The sequence below is a fragment of the Oncorhynchus tshawytscha genome, linkage group LG33, assembly GCF_018296145.1.
Source record: "Oncorhynchus tshawytscha isolate Ot180627B linkage group LG33, Otsh_v2.0, whole genome shotgun sequence".
Classification (NCBI taxonomy): Eukaryota; Metazoa; Chordata; class Actinopteri; order Salmoniformes; family Salmonidae; genus Oncorhynchus; species Oncorhynchus tshawytscha.
Window position 1 is genome coordinate 21,368,483 of NC_056461.1, and position 17,673 is coordinate 21,386,155.

General features: G+C 42.9%; 2 protein-coding genes across 2 annotated transcripts; both read left to right on the top strand.

Annotated features, from left to right (window-relative positions):
• Positions 1 to 7,032: 7,032 nt before the first annotated feature.
• On the top strand, positions 7,033 to 13,111 carry slc30a5 (solute carrier family 30 member 5). The gene is made up of 16 exons (XM_024397399.1): positions 7,033 to 7,448; positions 7,796 to 7,918; positions 8,014 to 8,080; positions 8,191 to 8,276; positions 8,399 to 8,486; positions 8,609 to 8,696; positions 8,812 to 8,888; positions 9,024 to 9,194; positions 9,363 to 9,657; positions 9,811 to 10,019; positions 10,194 to 10,351; positions 11,517 to 11,646; positions 11,820 to 12,078; positions 12,244 to 12,470; positions 12,618 to 12,746; positions 12,847 to 13,111. Exons 1-16 carry the CDS (start codon positions 7,378 to 7,380, stop codon positions 13,015 to 13,017), a joined length of 2,349 nt encoding a protein of 782 aa, XP_024253167.1. The 5' UTR covers positions 7,033 to 7,377; the 3' UTR covers positions 13,018 to 13,111.
• Positions 13,112 to 13,910: 799 nt separating this feature from the next.
• Positions 13,911 to 17,215, top strand: ccnb1 (cyclin B1). Its single transcript, XM_024397400.2, has 9 exons — positions 13,911 to 14,056; positions 14,314 to 14,448; positions 14,543 to 14,650; positions 14,792 to 14,974; positions 15,070 to 15,228; positions 15,889 to 16,125; positions 16,367 to 16,507; positions 16,638 to 16,748; positions 16,881 to 17,215. Exons 1-9 carry the CDS (start codon positions 14,036 to 14,038, stop codon positions 16,983 to 16,985), a joined length of 1,200 nt encoding a protein of 399 aa, XP_024253168.1. The 5' UTR covers positions 13,911 to 14,035; the 3' UTR covers positions 16,986 to 17,215.
• Positions 17,216 to 17,673: the final 458 nt, after the last annotated feature.

Consider the following 17,673-nt stretch of genomic DNA (forward strand, 5'->3'; position numbering starts at 1 on the left):
TCTTTATTGAGTTTGCCTTGTGTTTGAAATGGTTTGGAATAACAGATTTGGAATGGTTGTGTTTGGAAAGGTTTGGGAAAACACATTTCAACCTTTTATTCACATACTGCACATGCCTATTGACTTTGTATTTCACTCAATGAATCTGACTTTGACCTAACATTTTGTTAACACAACACGTCTTCATGGTATGTCGTGAAATGCTCATCACTTTTATTGTGTTGGAGGAGAACATCAGACATCACTGCAATCAAACCCACTACATAACCACTGATTTGCAGCATTTCTGCTTCTTACTGTAATCTTTAACACAGGCACTAGTATGCTAAATCTGTTGTGGTTGAACAAGGTTCGCTTGAGGGATTGTCAGGCTCTGAGGGGTTTGAGAAGTGAATGGTGGAGACACTGCAAGGTGTGTTGTTGAGTAGTGAACAACACAATCAAGACAACTGCGGCTCAGAACGATCTCTTCAGCTGAACAGGTGAGGTTTTCTAACATTCAAATCAATCAAATCAAATTGTATTAGTCACATACACCATATACAACCGGTGTAGACCTTACAGTGAAATGCTTACTTACAAGCCTCTAACCAACAATGCACTTTTTTTAAACAAACAAAAAGGGTGGCTGGAGTCTTTGACAATTTTTGGGTGCATAACACCGCCTGGTATAGAGGTCCTGGATAGCAGGAAGCTTAGCTTGTACATAGGGCTAAGCTTCCTGCTATCCAGGACCTCTATACCAGGCGGTGTCATGCACCCAAAAATTGTCAAAGACTCCAGCCACCCTTTTTGTTTGTTTAGAAAAAGTGCATTGTTGGTGCTCTCGAAGGTGCAGCTGTATAACCTTTTAAGGATCTGAAGACCCATGCCAAATCTTTTCAGTCTCCTGAGGGGGAATAGGTTTTGTTGTGCGCTATTCATGACTGTCTTGGTGTGCTTGGATCATGTTAGTTTGTTGGTGATGTGGACACTAAGGAACTTGAAGCTCTCAACCTGCCCCACTACAGCCCGTCGATGAGAATGGGGGTGTTGAGGGAGAGGTTGTTGTCCTGGCGCCACATGGCCAGGTCTCTGACCTCCCCTGAGTTGAGGATCAGCATGCCGGATGTGTTGTTACCTACTCTTACCACCTGGTGGCGGCCCGTCAGGAAGTCCAGGATCCAGTTGCAAAGGGAGGTGTTTAGTCCCTGGGTCCTTAGCTTATTGATGAGCTTTGAGGGAACTATGGTGTTGAACGCTGAGCTGTAGTCAATGAATAGCATTCTCACATAGGTGTTCCTTTTGTCCAGGTGGGAAAGGGCAGTGTGGAGTGCAATAGAGTGCGTCCTTTGTGGATATGTTAGGGCAGTATGCAAATTGGAGTGGGTCTAGGGTTTCTGGGATAATAGTGTTGATGTGAGCCGTGACCAGTCTTTCAAAGCACTTCATGGCTACAGATGTGAGTGCTAAGGGTCTGTAGTCATTTAGGCAGGTTACCTTAGTGTTCTTGGGAACAGGGACTACGGTGGTCTGCTTAAAACATGTTTGCATTACAGACTCGGACAGGGAGAGGTTGAAAATGTCAGTGAAGACACTTGCCAATTGGTCAGAGCATGCTCTCAGTACACGTCCTGGTAATCCGTCTGGCTCTGCGGCCTTGTGACCATAAGGAACGTATAAGAAGTATTGATGCACTTGTGCTCATTCTCTTTAAAGGTGCACTATGCAGAAATCGTTCCACCATTTCCTGGTTGCTAAAATTCTAAACGTTTGCTTAATTTCAGTTTATGTGACAAATCAAGGAAGTACAGTGTAGATAGTCATTGTACCATCTGTGAAATATATTTTCCAGAACCCAGAATATTGTATTTTCAGCTGATCTACCCCTTCTTAGACTTGCTATCAATGAGAATAACATATCTATAACTCATATTTCTATGTGAATTTGGTCAAGTCGCAAAAAAAGTTACGTAATTGAAGCTTTAATTACAATTCTGTTTATGAAATTGTTGGTACCACTTTACATTAGAGTAGCCCTTATTACTGTGTACTTATTCCAGTTAGTACAGTGTAACAAGTACACTGTAATTATACTGCTATTACTTAGGATTAGGGTGAGGACTAGTGATAGGGTTAAAGTTGACTGAGATAAGTACAGTGTAACAATCAGTAATTACAACACCTGTTACACTGTACTTACAGGCATTCTTTTCACAGATATAACTAAGTTCCCGAGCTGTAAAGATGGAAACGGTCGCAAAGAGTAAAGATTGAAACCGTTGCGTCAGCTGTAGAGATGGAAACAGACATAACAGCTGGAAAGATGGAAGACACCTCACAAATGTTTAGTAAATCAACGTCTGTATATTATGGGACCGTAGCCCCATATCCACACTTTAGTGCTAGTAGCAATGCAGCAGCTCTTGAGAAAGCCATTGAAGCCAAAGGTAAGAACACCATGTATCAGAATACTCCAACCTCCAAGCCCCCCTCCCGCCGGGCACAGACGTCAGTTCATCATCTGGTTTTGATTTACATTTGGTTGAGTTGTCAACTAACGTGAATTTAACGTGAAATAAACAATGACAAATTCCACGTTCACATTGATTCAATATCTTCACATTACATTTTTGGTTCAAATTATGTGGAAACAATGTTGATTCAACCAGTTTCTGTCCAATGGGCTTCTATTTTTATTTAATTTAAATGTTTTATTTAACCTTTACTTAACTATTCACTCAGTCGGTTTTATTGTGTTTTTATTCATGATCAATATTACCTCTACAGGAGTGGATGAGGATATGACTATGACAGTTCTGGTGAAGAGGAGCAATGGGCAGAGACAAAAAAATCAAAATAGTCTATGAGCAGTCTACTGGGCATATGAGTCACAACATTGTCCCCTCAGCCAATCCCTACTCCTAACTGCCCCTTACACATCTTGTCCCCTCCCCTCTATCTTGTTTCAGGCTCTGACTGATGACCTGAATTCAGCTCTGAGGTCAGATCTGAAGGATGTGGTTTTGGCCCTGCTGATGACCCCTGACTAATTTGATGCCCACCAGCTCAGACAAGCTACAAAGGTAAACAGCAATACAGTTTTTTGGTATATTTTCACAACTCTTAGTACAAAACTCCAAACTGGTCACATGTGTAACACAGCCAGTCTTTCATTCAAAACTTCTCATTGTGCATTCAATTGGATTGTAAACATCTCTCACCACACAACCATTGATTAAATATATAAGTTTATTGTGAAATGTAATGAGAACATTGGTTTAATCACCAAAACACAACATAATTCATCCAATGCAAGATACATGTTTAAATGAAACAAATTAAATTGATTAAAATAAAATAACATTTAGCACGCATTCATTTGCATCATGCTTGTCTTGAGCATTTGGCCGTACATTCTCATCCACATCACTGTGAATCTCATTGTTCATGCATCGCGGGAAAAATCTTTTGGCTTGGCAAATCCAAGCTTGACCTTGGTCTGCATTGATGTCGTCGTAAGCCTCCATTGCCAGAAGGAAGGTGGCAAGCTCGTGGGGATGGTGTTCATACACGCTCATGAGGAAGGCGATCATCCATGCTGAAAAAAAATCCTTAATAGGGCTGAGGACAGAAGAGCATGGGGGCAGTAACAGGGTCATATATCGGGAATGGGCCCAAAACCATGCCTGAATCCACTCTGCATGGTGGAACCTGAAATTGTCCCACACAATGTCATCGGTGACCTTCCACCTTGACAGACCTGCTCAATTTCATTGAGAAACACAATGAGGTGTGCAGCGTTGTAGGATCCAAGTAATGACCTACGTTCTACCACACCATCTTCAGAGATAGCTGCGCACATGGAGATGTTTCCCCCACGTTGTCCAGGCACTTGGACTGAGCTTTGGCCAGGTTGAAGCCCACTTCATCATCAAAGATATACTTGTGATAGTTCACAGCAGCATCAAGCACTATCACCCTCTAAAATATATATTTGTTAGTTATTTTTACAGTATAGTTCCAATATGATATTGTAAAGTAACGTGTACATCGAATAGTAACAGTAATACAGTACATATGTAATGAATACTCAGGGAGAAAAAGGTGTAGATTCATGCGCAGATCGCAGCAGATGTTTTCAGGAATCGTGGTCACAGGCAGGCAATGGTCAAACACAGGTAGGCAAACAGGCAGGTGAAACAAAACTAGGACTGAAGGCTATAACTGGTTCTCACAAACTAGCTAGGAAAAGGCTTAGTAGACTCAAAATGAACAATACATCACAAAGGCACAAACAGAATGAACTGAACCAAATAAGGAGCTGATGAGACCAGGTGAGTAACTAACACAGGTGAAATCAACAGCAAAAATGAAAGACAGGGCTATGTTCAAGAACACAAAGAAACAGAACACAAGGTTGACTAAGAAAATAAATACAGAACCTTACAATAATAGTGCCTGAACATACTCGGCCCGCAGTTGTTTCACCCAGTTGTTGTTTCTCGCAAAAGGCACATGGTAAATGTGTTTCATAGATACCTGGTGCCTCTTCGAAAGGCCAATGATTGTTGTTACGCTGGTGGATGCCACATTGGTAAAGGTGTCATCGGTCTCCTCAATGGCCTGCCTTATTTTGAATAGCCGTATGTCATTGCTGGTTCTCACCATTTCCACCACTGCTCACTCCTGCTGGTCAGTCAGCACACGGCCACAGGGTCTTCTGTCAATTCAAAGGGCAGAACAGTGTATACTGTCAATAGGTCATACTGTAAGAACACTAACATGTGTTTTTACTGTATGTAATTTACTATAACATGTCATGTACTGTAAATGTAATGATAAAGCAGAGTGCATATTCTGCAGACTTACTGGCTTTCTTGGTGAAATGATCTCATGATTGAATTGACAGTTGACCTTTTCAGATTGGGGTGAATTAATCTGGCAGCCTCTGCCATGGTAAGGCCTCTGTTTATCACGTGGTCAGCGACGAGGGCCTGGACTTTAGACACATGTTCCCTGCCGTCTGCCTCCCTCTCTCTGAAACCCACCTCTTTGACCTCTTTGACGGGCCCCTTGTCTACAAACACTTTGATTTCTTCCTCTCCCTTGTTGTCTATCCTGCTCCATGTTGAAAGAAATTGCAAATGTTCACACACACACCCTTTTATTTGATGACCAATTGTGACCAATATTATCATGTACACTCGGGCAGGTCTATGCTTCAATTGCTATTCGATATTGTTCTTGTTTTGTAACAATAGAGTTTGCGTACAAATTAGGATATTCTGGTAGAAATTATGGCATTAAGGACACACGAGGAGATTTGTCAGAAAGAGGACCTTCATGGATAGTGTGAATATGTGTTCATTTCAGGATCTATCATGAGTGTAAGGATGTATTGAAGCGTTATAAATGTCTCTCTCTCTTTCTCCTACAGAATACCAGAAGGACTTGGACAAGGTCATTAAATGTGAGACCAGTGGAGACTTCGCCCCTGCAATTCTGGCCCTTCTGAAGACTGACAGGAGTGAAGACACTGACGTGGACATCGATCTTGCCAAAAAGGGTACAAGGGTAGGATAGCACTCATCACAACCTTTAACAACATAGTAGATGCAATAATATAACTCCATGATACTGTCTGGGCACATAGTCAGTCTCTGATGTGGTAAAATGGTTTCCTAGGCTGTCTTTGAGGCGGGAGAGAATACCAAAGGGACTGATGTCGCCGTCTTCATTGACATCCCCGCAGCAGGAGCGGCCCACAGGTCGCCAAAGGTAAGGCATATTAATGAGTACAAACACACGCAAACACAGAAGGCCTGCAGAGTCTCCAAAATAGCCAGGTACAAAATCACTACACAGGTCCCAACACACAACAGAGGTCCAAACACACCCAGACAAACAGGTGTAGTGTAACCACACACAAACAGGTCACACATAAAATGGACACACAGAAAGAAAGATTCTTAACACTCTGTGCTTAACCATGAATGAATCCATGTCTATTTTTATCTCCTAGCATTCCAGAAGTATTTTGATTTCAGTGATGCCTGCCTGCCCTGCCCTGCCCTGCCCTGCCCTGCCCTGCCCTGCCCTGCCCTGCCCTGCCCTGCCCTGCCCTGCCTGCCTGCGTGTGTTCATGCGTGTGCGTTGGTGCTTACCTGTATTAGATGGTGTACTTGGTAAAGATATTTAAAGATGTAAAACTCCTCTCCAGGGCTACGGTACGTGTGAAACTCTGATCAGGGTGCTCTGAGCCGCTCTGAGGTGGACCTGAAGAAGATGATGGAAGAGTTTAAGGCCATGTACAAAAGAACCCTACAGGAGCACACACTGGTGAATTACACAACACAACACTGAGTGAGAATCAGGAGAAAGTTGGAGATTGATTTTGAATTATATTATGTGGACATTAACTCATTACCCCGTTTCCTTTGTGAAACAGGAGGACACAAGGGATATTATGAGAAAATCCTGCTTTTACTGCGCGGACCTTTCTGAAGACTGTACATACCAAATGTTCCTGCATTACTAAAATAAAATATATATTGAAAATATTGAAGGCCTACCTGTTTACAAATAGCTGCATACATAAAGCATAGATAAGAGCATGACAGCTTGTGCTGCCTTCATATGTGGTTTGTCACCTAAATAAGTATATTGGAATTATGTATTCATAAAACTATTTGTAAGAGCAGTAATCAATGTATATGTTTAGGTACCCTACAGCAGTATAAAATATGTAATCCAAAGTCTAAATGGAAAACTTTTTGGGGAAAGGCTAAAATGTCACTTTGGCTGCACAAAGCAGAACTGATGGGAACTCGGACCTGGGAACTTTAGTACGTTCAAAACCACTGAGAACTCGGAAAAAACAAACTCCGACTGAGAAAAATCGATTTGAACGGTCATCCAAATCGGAATTCAACTCGGGAACTCGGGCCTATGCCTAGAGCTCCGACCTTCCGACCTGAGGTTCACTAACGTCATGATTTGACCTCGTATTTTTCCGTTTTCCAAGTTGTTTTGAACGCGGCATTAGGTTCGAGAATTTGTGACGTGGAAACGTTTACAGTATCCGGAAGTGTGGCCGCGACCATCTGGGATGGTAATTCTTTCCTTTGGAAGCAATTTTACAAATAGTTTATGATACCATATTCTTAATTATGCCGGATATTTGAACGAACATGGTCTGCATCTGTATTGTAAGAGGGGGGTCTTGCTAACTACGATGTCTTGTTGAATTATATGATAAGCTAGCCGGCTAGCTGGCTAACAACAGCTACTATAGTAATCTCTTTGACACAACTTTACAAGGCCAACGTTCGCTAGCAACCACCAGCCTGGTCGCATGGATCATTACATTTGTTGAATTTTAGCCTAGCTATACAAATGGATGACAAATACAGCAGCAATGTACTTTCCAGTGGACAACTTGGCAGGGTTGAAGTACCGAATGCCAGGTAAGCCCTCTAGTTTTCTAGTAATGTTCAATTGTTGTGGTTAGGCAGCTTAGGTTAGCTGTAGCTGAGGAATGCTCAAGATAGAACAGAGTTAAGCGTTCCTCAGCTAGGTCAGTTGCTGTCTTCGCTGACTAACTATATATCCTGTGACGATTGTACCAGATTAGTTGATGAATTCAAGAGTATTTGCTTGTATGTTCTGTTCAGTGCTAGCCTACGGTAGAAGTGAGGCTATTGTTTACATCATGGCTGTGTTTATGTCACAGATTGTCATCACTAGTCTTCCCTAGCTAGGTGGGCAAGATCATGTTCTGAGATTGCATTTGACTTGTTATTCTCTCTTTCAGGCTAACCAGGTACATAGTGTTACTGCTTGTGTCCAAGGTGTTGAAGGCACTTGGGATCTTTGAATCATATGACCTCCTCAAAGTTGTCCATATTGTTCAGTTCATCTTCATACTAAAATTGGGGTGAGTAGCTCCTGGTTACCCTTTTCTCCTCCGATTAAAATATGAGTTTATTCTGTTATGTATGGAAAATACATCTGTCTTTTGTTCCTGTGTAGGTGCGCAGTGATTTTGGTTTTCTTCCAAAAACCATTCTCTTCTGGGAAAGCAATTTCAAAGAGACAGGTATGTTTTTGCATTGCTTTCAGGTCTTACTCGGAGACACAAATAATGTGTCATAGACAGCATATGCACTCCAGGAGTAATCACATGACCCTCACCCATCTTTATTGCAGTGGATCAAGCTTCTCAAACATTCGGTCATCAGCTGCATAATTTCCCTCCTGGGTTTCTTTGGTCTCACTCTCTGTGGACCTTTAAGGTAAGATGTCATGTCATCCGTGTGACCGTCTGATTGAATGGAGGGTCTGGTTTCCTGATGTCATTACTTGTACGACCTCAGACACTCCTTGATAAGATCCTATTTTTTTCCTTCTTGCTCAGGACGTTGTTACTGTTTGAGCACAGCGATGTGGTGGTCATCGCACTCCTCAGTGTTCTATTCACAAGCTCAGGAGGTGGCCCCTCCAAGGTAAGCACATGTGTGCATCTGTTTTTTTATGTTCTTTCTAAACAGTCTTATCAATCTTCATTTCAATGTCTTCCAAACCCCTGTGGATGTGGTGAATGACAACATGTCTGTTTGTGTTGTAGACCAGAGGTGCTGCTCTTTTCATTATCGCTGTCATCTGTCTCCTTCTCTTTGACAATGATGACCTCATGGCAAAGATGGCGGAACATCGTATCCTTTCTGAAATGCACGATAGAATAGAAGTACAAGTGCATTTTTTTTCTCTGAATGGGTGATCATAATGTCTAACCTCTATAGTCTTTCCCTTAATCATCTGCTCTTCTAGCTGAAGGACACCATGACAGTGCCCTCACTCATGCTCTCTATACTGCTATTGCCTTCTTGGGGGTAGCAGATCACAAGGTAAGGAAATCAATCACATCACAAGTACAGTATTTGCTTGTCTAGTGGATGTAATCTTCCCTGTGTCTCAACTCTATCTTCTCTCCTTTCTCCAACCTTTGAGAAAAGTTAAGCCTCTAATGCTCTCTTTCTCAGGGTGGGGTTGTGTTGCTGGTGGTGTCTCTCTGCCTGAAGATTGGCTTCCACACAGCTTCCAGGAAGTTGTCTGTGGAGATCGGGGGAGCCAAACGCCTGTACGCCCTGGATAACCTGGTCTCCTCCATAGTCCTGCTGCCCTGGGTCATAGTGCTCTCAGCCACCACAGAGGTAAGAGATGAATAATATGGGAAAGCACAATTCTAAGACATCTATAATGCATGTTTATCAGATTTCTTACAAATATTTTGTCTCAGTAAGGTTAAGAGCCCAAACAATTGGGTATGTGTTACTGCATAAAGAGTACAAAGTGCCTAAACTGTGATTCTAAATTTCCAGAGCAAAGTGGAGTCATGGTCGGCTCTTATCCTGCCATTTGGGATGATCATCTTCTCTGTGATGATCCTGGAGTTCTATGTAGAGTCCATCTGCATCACCAAGATGGAGGCTCCCAGGTGTGCCCGCTATGGCTCCATCTTTCTCTTCCTCAGTGGGCTGCTGCTGGCCAACTTCTGGACCCACCCGCTGACGGAACAGCTCCGGACCATGAGCAAGACCCCCCAGCAAGAGAGCACAGAGACGGAGCATGTGCTCTCTGGGGGGGTGCTGGTCAGTGCAGTCTTCTTCATCATGGGTGAGTGAGAGTACCGGAGGTAGTAATGACTGACTTCATGGTGGCTAGACAGTTTTTCGTCAGAGTAAGGACTGTGACATTAAGTAGTCTAACTTTCAGGTGGCATTCATTGAGCATGTCATATACCATAAATGCCCCTCTCACTGTTTTCAGCTGACAGCATCTTGTCGTCACCATCGAAGAAGGGTCAGAAGGGGACCTTGGTGGGGTATTCCCCCGAGGGAACCCCTCTGTATAACTTCATGGGGGACGCCCTGCAGCACACGTCCCAGTCTCTGCCCCGCTTCATCAAAGACTCCCTCAAACAGATCCTGGAGGAGTATGATTCCAGACAGATCTTCTACTTCCTCTGTCTCAATCTGGTAAGTAGAACCTCAGGTGTGAGAATACATAGGACTGAATATCAGATGACTGGACTGGGTGATCTAGACTTGAGGATTTCAGTACCATGTCTTATCTACAGAGCTTTTTGTGGTGGCTAAAAATTAAGATTAGTTGACTAAATTGCTTGTTACTTCTTGTTTTCCACGGTCTAGGCTTTCACGTTTGTGGAGCTCTTCTATGGTGTGTGGACCAACAGCCTGGGCCTGATCTCTGATGGCTTCCACATGTTGTTTGACTGCTCTGCTCTAGTGCTGGGCCTCTTTGCAGCTCTCATGACACGCTGGAAAGCAACCAGGATATACTCTTATGGGTAAGCTCAGTAATGGAGATAAGCTGCTCTAAGAGGTATTGGATGTAGGGCTTGGCGATATGGCCAAAATCTCATATCCCGATTTATAAGTAATTTCAAATCCCGATAACAATACATATCACGATATAGCACATTTTCTGTAAATTCAATGAATTAAATAGTTTATATGAAATGACTACATGTAAAGGCCTATTTCTTATTACATTTTGAGTTATACTCAATAAATAAAAGGTACTTACTCATATGATTATTTCTCCTTTTATTTAGAACCTTTGTGTACATTTCCAATTAAGAGTGTAACCAAATTTATGAAACCTAAAAAGGTAAATAGAAAACACTTCAACTATAGTTGCAAACAAAATAAATATAGGCCTAAAAAATATATATATATGTTTTGCATGTTATTTTGGCATTAATACTAGTCACTTATCAATTTGCATTTGGTACCTTGGGTCGAGTGTTAGCACCAACTCACAAAACCCCCGTTTCTGGACCGTGTAAATTGGGGCCATGTCTTTGCAGATGTAAGTTGTAACGGCAGCTGTTATCTCCTTCCATCTTTGTGATTCTTTGCCATATGGTGTGCTGCGGGCAAAAGCCTCTTGCAACGTCTGAGTCTGTGGTTTGTTTTGAGCACTCGACTGTACTGTTTTGGGTCTCATCCTTAGACTCTCCATGCTGTTTCACAATATTCTTGCATAGGTGGTGAAAGAGGTTAGTGGTGTTTGAGCCTGTTGTCAGGACCGGCTTGCGGCATATTTTGCAGAGGACGGTTTTCTGGCCCGTGTCAGACTTTTGATACTCAAACCACGTCCAAGCGACCGAAGTAGCCCCACTTTTAGATACGAGCTCCTCTTCGTGCTCTGTGTCACGTTCACTCTCCTCCATGTTTGTTTGTGTTGCAAATTTCCTTCCGCACGTGTGGAAGAACGCAAAGTGTCGTCCAATCGAACGAAAAATATTGCTGTAAAGAGTGTGATTTGCGACACAACGAAATAAACGATAGAGCATAATACGAAATGATAGAAGTTTTTCTATCGTCACACGATATATATCGTCATATCGCCCAGCCCTAATTGGACGTCTTCATTCTTATCTGGAGCTAGTATTGTCAAGTTTTGAGAAATTCAAATGTGATTGATCAATGTTCTGTTTAAATTTGCAGATATGGCCGGGTTGAAATTCTCTCTGGATTCATCAATGGCTTGTTCCTCATGGTCATAGCTTTCTTTGTCTTTGTGGAGTCGGTCACCCGACTCGTAGACCCTCCCAACATTAACACAGACATGTTGACAGTAAGTTAACCATGTCTACAGCTTCTCATAATGCCTCTTTATGTTCATCATGTTAACATTTGTATCAAACATATTCAAGTTTCTCTGCCTAATAATATGTAGGTTGTCCAAAAGAGTTTAAACAAATGTTCGTCTGGTAACCCTGATAACACAGCATCTGTTTTTTCCCCAAGCCTGTGTCAGTTGGAGGGCTCCTCGTCAACCTAGTGGGTATCTGTGCCTTCAGCCACGCCCACTCCCACGGTGCTGCTAAAAGCAACTGTTCATCGCATGATCATGGCCACTCCCACGGGCATGGGCACAGCGAGCACGGGCACTCTCATGGGGGACATGGGCACGGTGGAAACGGGCATGGACAGAGCAGTCATGGACACAGTCATGGAAGCAGCCATGGCCACTCCCATGGCGGGGGCATGAATGCCAATATGAGAGGTGAGTGATCCACATTATAAAAACTGTTCATAATTCCTTGTAGAGCTGAGCTGAAGAGAGGTGTTATGAATGTACGTCCAAATTAGGTGCTCTTCGTTGTTTTCAACTGTATGACGGACCACAGTCAGTGTTTAATCACGGCTTTAAATGCATATTTTTTCCCAGGTGTCTTTCTGCACGTGTTGGCTGATACCCTGGGCAGTGTTGGTGTGATCATCTCCACAATCCTCATTCGTCAGTTTGGCTGGTTGATCGCTGACCCCATCTGTTCCCTCTTCATCTCCACCCTGATCTTCCTCAGTGTCATCCCGCTGCTGACAGATGCAGCTGAGGTCCTCCTCTTGAGGACGCCTCCTGAACATGAGAAGGACCTCAACATTGCCCTGGAAAAGGTTGGATAGCAAAACCTCTACTTACATAGTAAAGTAAATTGAAAGATTGTAATTAAGTACATTAGATTTGTATTCAGTTGATTGATAGTGTTTGAAGAGCGGACCATACAATGAATAATCAGGTTGGGTATTTTTGTGCTCTTTCAGATTGAGAAAGTAGAAGGTGTGCTGTCTTACCGCGACCCTCACTTTTGGAGACACTCAGCCAGTGTCATCGCAGGAACGATTCACCTGCAGCTGATGTCAGACGTTGTGGAGCAGAGGATCATACAGCAGGCGAGTGGAAAAAACAATTTCTTGATTATTTTTGGGGTTAAGTTAATTGTGTTTTTCATGAATAATACATCTCAAACCATTTTCATGTTGTTCTTTATAGGTGACTGCTATTCTGAAAGATGCCGGGGTGAATAATCTATCTGTCCAGGTGGAGAAGGAGGCCTATTTCCAGCACATGTCTGGCCTCACTACTGGATTCCATGATGTTCTGGCAATGACACAACAAATGGAGTCCATGAATTATCTGAAAGATGGAACATGTATCATGTAACTTATTCTGTGGTACCAAATAACATTTTTTTTTTTTTGCATTTGTGTGTGTGTGCGCGGTTCATGTGAAATAAAAATTGAATATATAACTTCTATCTTAGGTGGACCACAACCACTGTCTTTATTATGTTCTTCTATTATTCTTTCTCCATTTTTTTAGAAGAGTAATTATGCACTAGATATGTGGCTACTGCAGAGCCTGATGTGCCTCCAGAGCACATTTATGGGATCAGAGGTTAACACAATATAAGAAATGTGTGTTGTATGGTCATGATGTCCTGTTTCCTACATGACTAGCACAAATGCAGTAATAAGAAGACCGTAAATAGTAAAATAACAGTGTAGTACAAGTGTACACTTTATTACATGAAATGCAACTGTGATGGTGGAGTTATCAGAGAAAACAGAGCCAAAATCAAAGGTTTTTAAGAATCTTTGGGGAAATTAGCAGCTGATGGTGCTCCTAGGCATGGCAGGTAGCCTAGTGGTTAGAGAGTTTGGCCAGTACGGAAAGGTTGCTGGATCGAATCCCTGAGCCGACAAGATAGAAATCTTTTTGTCCTGCCCATGAACAAGGCAGTTAACCCACTGTTCCCCGGTAGGCCGTCATAGTAAATAAGAATTTGTTCTTCTTCTGACTTGCCTAATAAAATAAATAAAAATATCTTTGCAAACATATAATTCATTACATAATAGAAAACATCAACAAACAAACAAAACAAGTTGATAAACCGTAATTAAATCAAATAAAGTGCCTTTGTTTTCAACTGAAACAAAACGTATTTTTCTTATTTATAAGGAGGCGGAAGTCTTTAAAAAAAAAATGAATCCTGTCGTCATTACTGGTTGTCCTAGGAACGCATTCTAAGCGGCTGCGTATCATCCAATCAGATGACAATTAATTTTGGAACCCAGCGAATGGGATTCGAGTAAGCCTGCATTTAAACCACGGTGATTCACTCTTTGGTATTGTACAGTGCAGTGTTTTTTGTCTTCAGCAAATCAATTCATCTTTCGAAATGGCTCTCCCTATGACCAGAGTAAGTTTTATATTTTGCTGAATTTCTCTTTGTTGTAATGTAGTCCTGACATTTGATTTTTTTTCTTCCCTTGTATGCATTAGTTTAGAATTGTTTTGGAGCTCAGATGGCGATAAGTGAAATCGCCTCGTGCATCTGCAAAAAATGTTTCCTTCTCGTGACATTCTTGCGTACTGTAGTCATTCAGTATTCGACATCCCTTGTTTTATTTGTCTGTGTGAATAAATCTCGCTACATGGTTTCTTTTATTGCTGTAGAGTCGCCTGGCTTCCTCAGAGAACCAAACTACTCTGCCGGGCAAGGCTGTTTTGGGAACTAAGCCTACACTGAGACCACGAGCTGCGCTCGGTGAAATCGGAAATGTTGGAGTCCCCAGACAGACTTTGAAAAAGGTGCGATTCCGGAAACGTGTTCTCTATGTATTGCTTACGATCTAGTTGCCATGTTTTTTTTGTACTAAAATACTGCTCTTCAATTATTCTACAGAATGCAAAGGCAGAAACCACTAAGGTGGTTGACAGGAAGACCAGCACGCGGGCTGAAAAAGCCCAGGTAGTTCAACCACCAAAAATAGTAGTTTTTGCCCCTGTTCAGGTGAGACTTCTGGGGTGATGGGCAATTTGTCTGCTTTATTTATTTTTTTGCCTTTAATCTGCTCAACTCTCCATTCACGTTTTGCACCTTGTTCACCACTATACCCCATATTGAATACAAACGTTGGTGTTTATCTGACAGGTTTTGCCTGAGCCAATGTCGCCCACACCAATGGAGACCTCTGGCTGTGCTCCCAATGAGCTGTGCCAGGCCTTCTCAGATGTCCTACTTAATATCAAGGATGTAGATGCTGACGACTACGACAACCCCATGCTCTGCAGTGACTATGTGAAGGACATCTACAAATATCTCCAGAAACTTGAGGTTGGTTTTGAAATGGTGTAACTATGTCCATCAAATGCATTGTCTTACTGCATGTGCCTGTTGCCTACATGGCCCTCTGTCATCTCCCCTTGCAGATTGATCAGGCTGTCAAACCCAACTATCTGGAGGGACAGGAAATTACAGGCAACATGCGTGCTATCCTCATCGATTGGCTTGTCCAGGTCCAAATCAAGTTCCGCCTGCTGCAGGAGACCATGTTCATGACTGTGGGAATCATTGATCGCTTCCTTCAGGTAATAAGCCAGTGGGAACTTTCCTGTGACTAACTATCCTAGACATCCTGATCTGAAACTATTTGAAGTTTGGTGGGAATGTATTTTTACCCCTTTTTCTCTCCCTAATTTTGTGATATCCAATTGGTAGTAGTTAGTCTTGTCTCATCGCTGCAACTCCTGTATGTACTCGGGGAGAACCGATGGTCTAGAGCCACGCGTCATCTGAAACACAACCTAGCCGCACTGCTTCTTGACACAATGCCCATCCAACCTGGAAGCCATCTGCACCAATGTGTTGGAGGAAACACCTGGCTACCGCGTCAGTGTGCACTGCGCCCGGCCCGCCACAGGAGTTGCTAGTGCGTGATGAGACAAGGCTATCCCTGCCGGCCTAACCCGGACGACCCTGGGCCAATTGTGCGCCGCCCCCTGGCTGTGACAGAGCCTGGGCTCCAACCCAGAATCTCTAGTGGCAGTGCCTTAGACCACTGTGCCACTCGGGAGGCCACATGGTGGGGATGTAGCAGACACTTCATTTAACCTGCTAGTAGGCTTATTTTAGTGTTTGCCAATCCAGGATTTCAAGTTTGGGCAGAGCAACAAAATGGGTTGGACACAACCACAAATTTGTGCCCATTACTGTGTGTGGTCCCAATTGATTGACATCTTGTTCACCAGGATAACCCAGTGCCCAAAAAGCAGCTCCAGCTTGTTGGTGTGACAGCCATGTTCATTGCCTCCAAATATGAGGAGATGTACCCTCCGGAGATCGTAGACTTTGCCTTTGTTACCGACCAGGCCTACACCACTGCACAGATCAGGGACATGGAGATGAAGATCCTAAGGGTGCTGAAGTTCAGCTTTGGCCGCCCTCTCCCCCTCCAGTTCCTCAGAAGGGCCTCAAAGATCGGCGAGGTATGCCAACCTCCAACACTGATACACTTTCATTTATATTGCTCAAACCCTGTTCCCAAAAAGCTACCTTCCTGTAGGTTTTTGCTCCAACCATTGGTGTAACTTGCTTAGTTTATCAACCAGCTAATTAGAATCTGGTGCACTGGATTGGCCTTGGTGCAAAATATCTATAGGACTGTAGCTCTTTGGCAGATGGTTGGACAGCCCTGGCCTATATTCACACCAATTAAAATCTCTCCAGGTGACTGCTGAGCACCACACCCTGGCAAAGTACTTTGTGGAGCTCACCATGGTGGACTACGAGATGGTGCACTTCCCTCCCTCCCAGGTGGCCAGCGCAGCCTTTGCCCTCACCCTGAAGGTCTTCAACTGCGGCAAATGGGTAAGATGTCATCAGTTTAGTTCTCTTCACTTTTCTGAATGGCTTTTTATTTTTTTTAAGATTCTGACCAGTGAAACTAGGCCATTGTTCGCTATTGCTTAGTCTTACTTGCTGTGTGTCCTCACCCCAGAGCTCCACACTACAGCATTACATGAACTACACAGAAGACAGCCTGGTCCATGCCATGCAGCACATCGCTAAAAATGTTCTGAAGGTGAACGAGGGACAAACTAAGCATATGGTGAGTATCATACAAAGTACTGCCTCTTTCTTTGACTGCCACTTTGTTTGTGACTTTACATGCACCAATGATTAGTTCAAATTATTCTACCAAATGGCCCCTGTCCCCCTGATTTTAAATTCTTTGTTTCAGACGGTTAAGAACAAGTACTCTAGTCAGAAGCAGATGAGAATTGCAACTATTTCACAGCTAAAGTCTTCGCTGATCAAGGACCTTGCAAAACAACTCACCCTATGAGATGCCTGCTGGAGCTATGTACTGTACAGAATGTGTGACTTATATATTTTTATTTTTTTAAGTCTTAACAACTGGGAGACATGTTAGTGTACAGCTTGTGTTGGACTTCCTGGTAATTAAATGCATTGACCTAAAGTAAGTATGATTGCCAGGCAGAACAACGTAACTTGCATGTATGATCAAGACTGTATATTCATGTAATGCCAATAAACATTTTATAAACTTTTAAATCCTGTTTTTGTTTCATACTTTTATTTTATTTATTCTTATTGTAATGCCTCATCTTGTCCACTAGAAGGAGCTAGTGCTTTAGTTTCTGTCTTGGCAATTTCATGTGAAGTGCAGCTAGTTTCCTTTATTAGTGCTTGCATGCATGGCACATTTACAATTGGCCATCACTTGTACATTTGCCGACGAGCGCAAATTCTGGTCGGCATTTAACTGCTTGAGTTATGATATTTTGACTGGCTTAAAGGGAAAATGGCAACTCTGAGCATGACTGGTGTTCACATGCATTCAAGACACTCACGCTTTTTATTTTTCGGACAACATGGCTGTGCTGACCCAGTTGCTCAGAGCTGCTCCTTTTCAAGGCCTCTCACTGCACTCTAAGGAGCATCTGCACAGACATTATTCAGGTCAGAGCCATTCTGTTGGCCAGCCTCTGGTCCATCTCATTAAGTCTGCT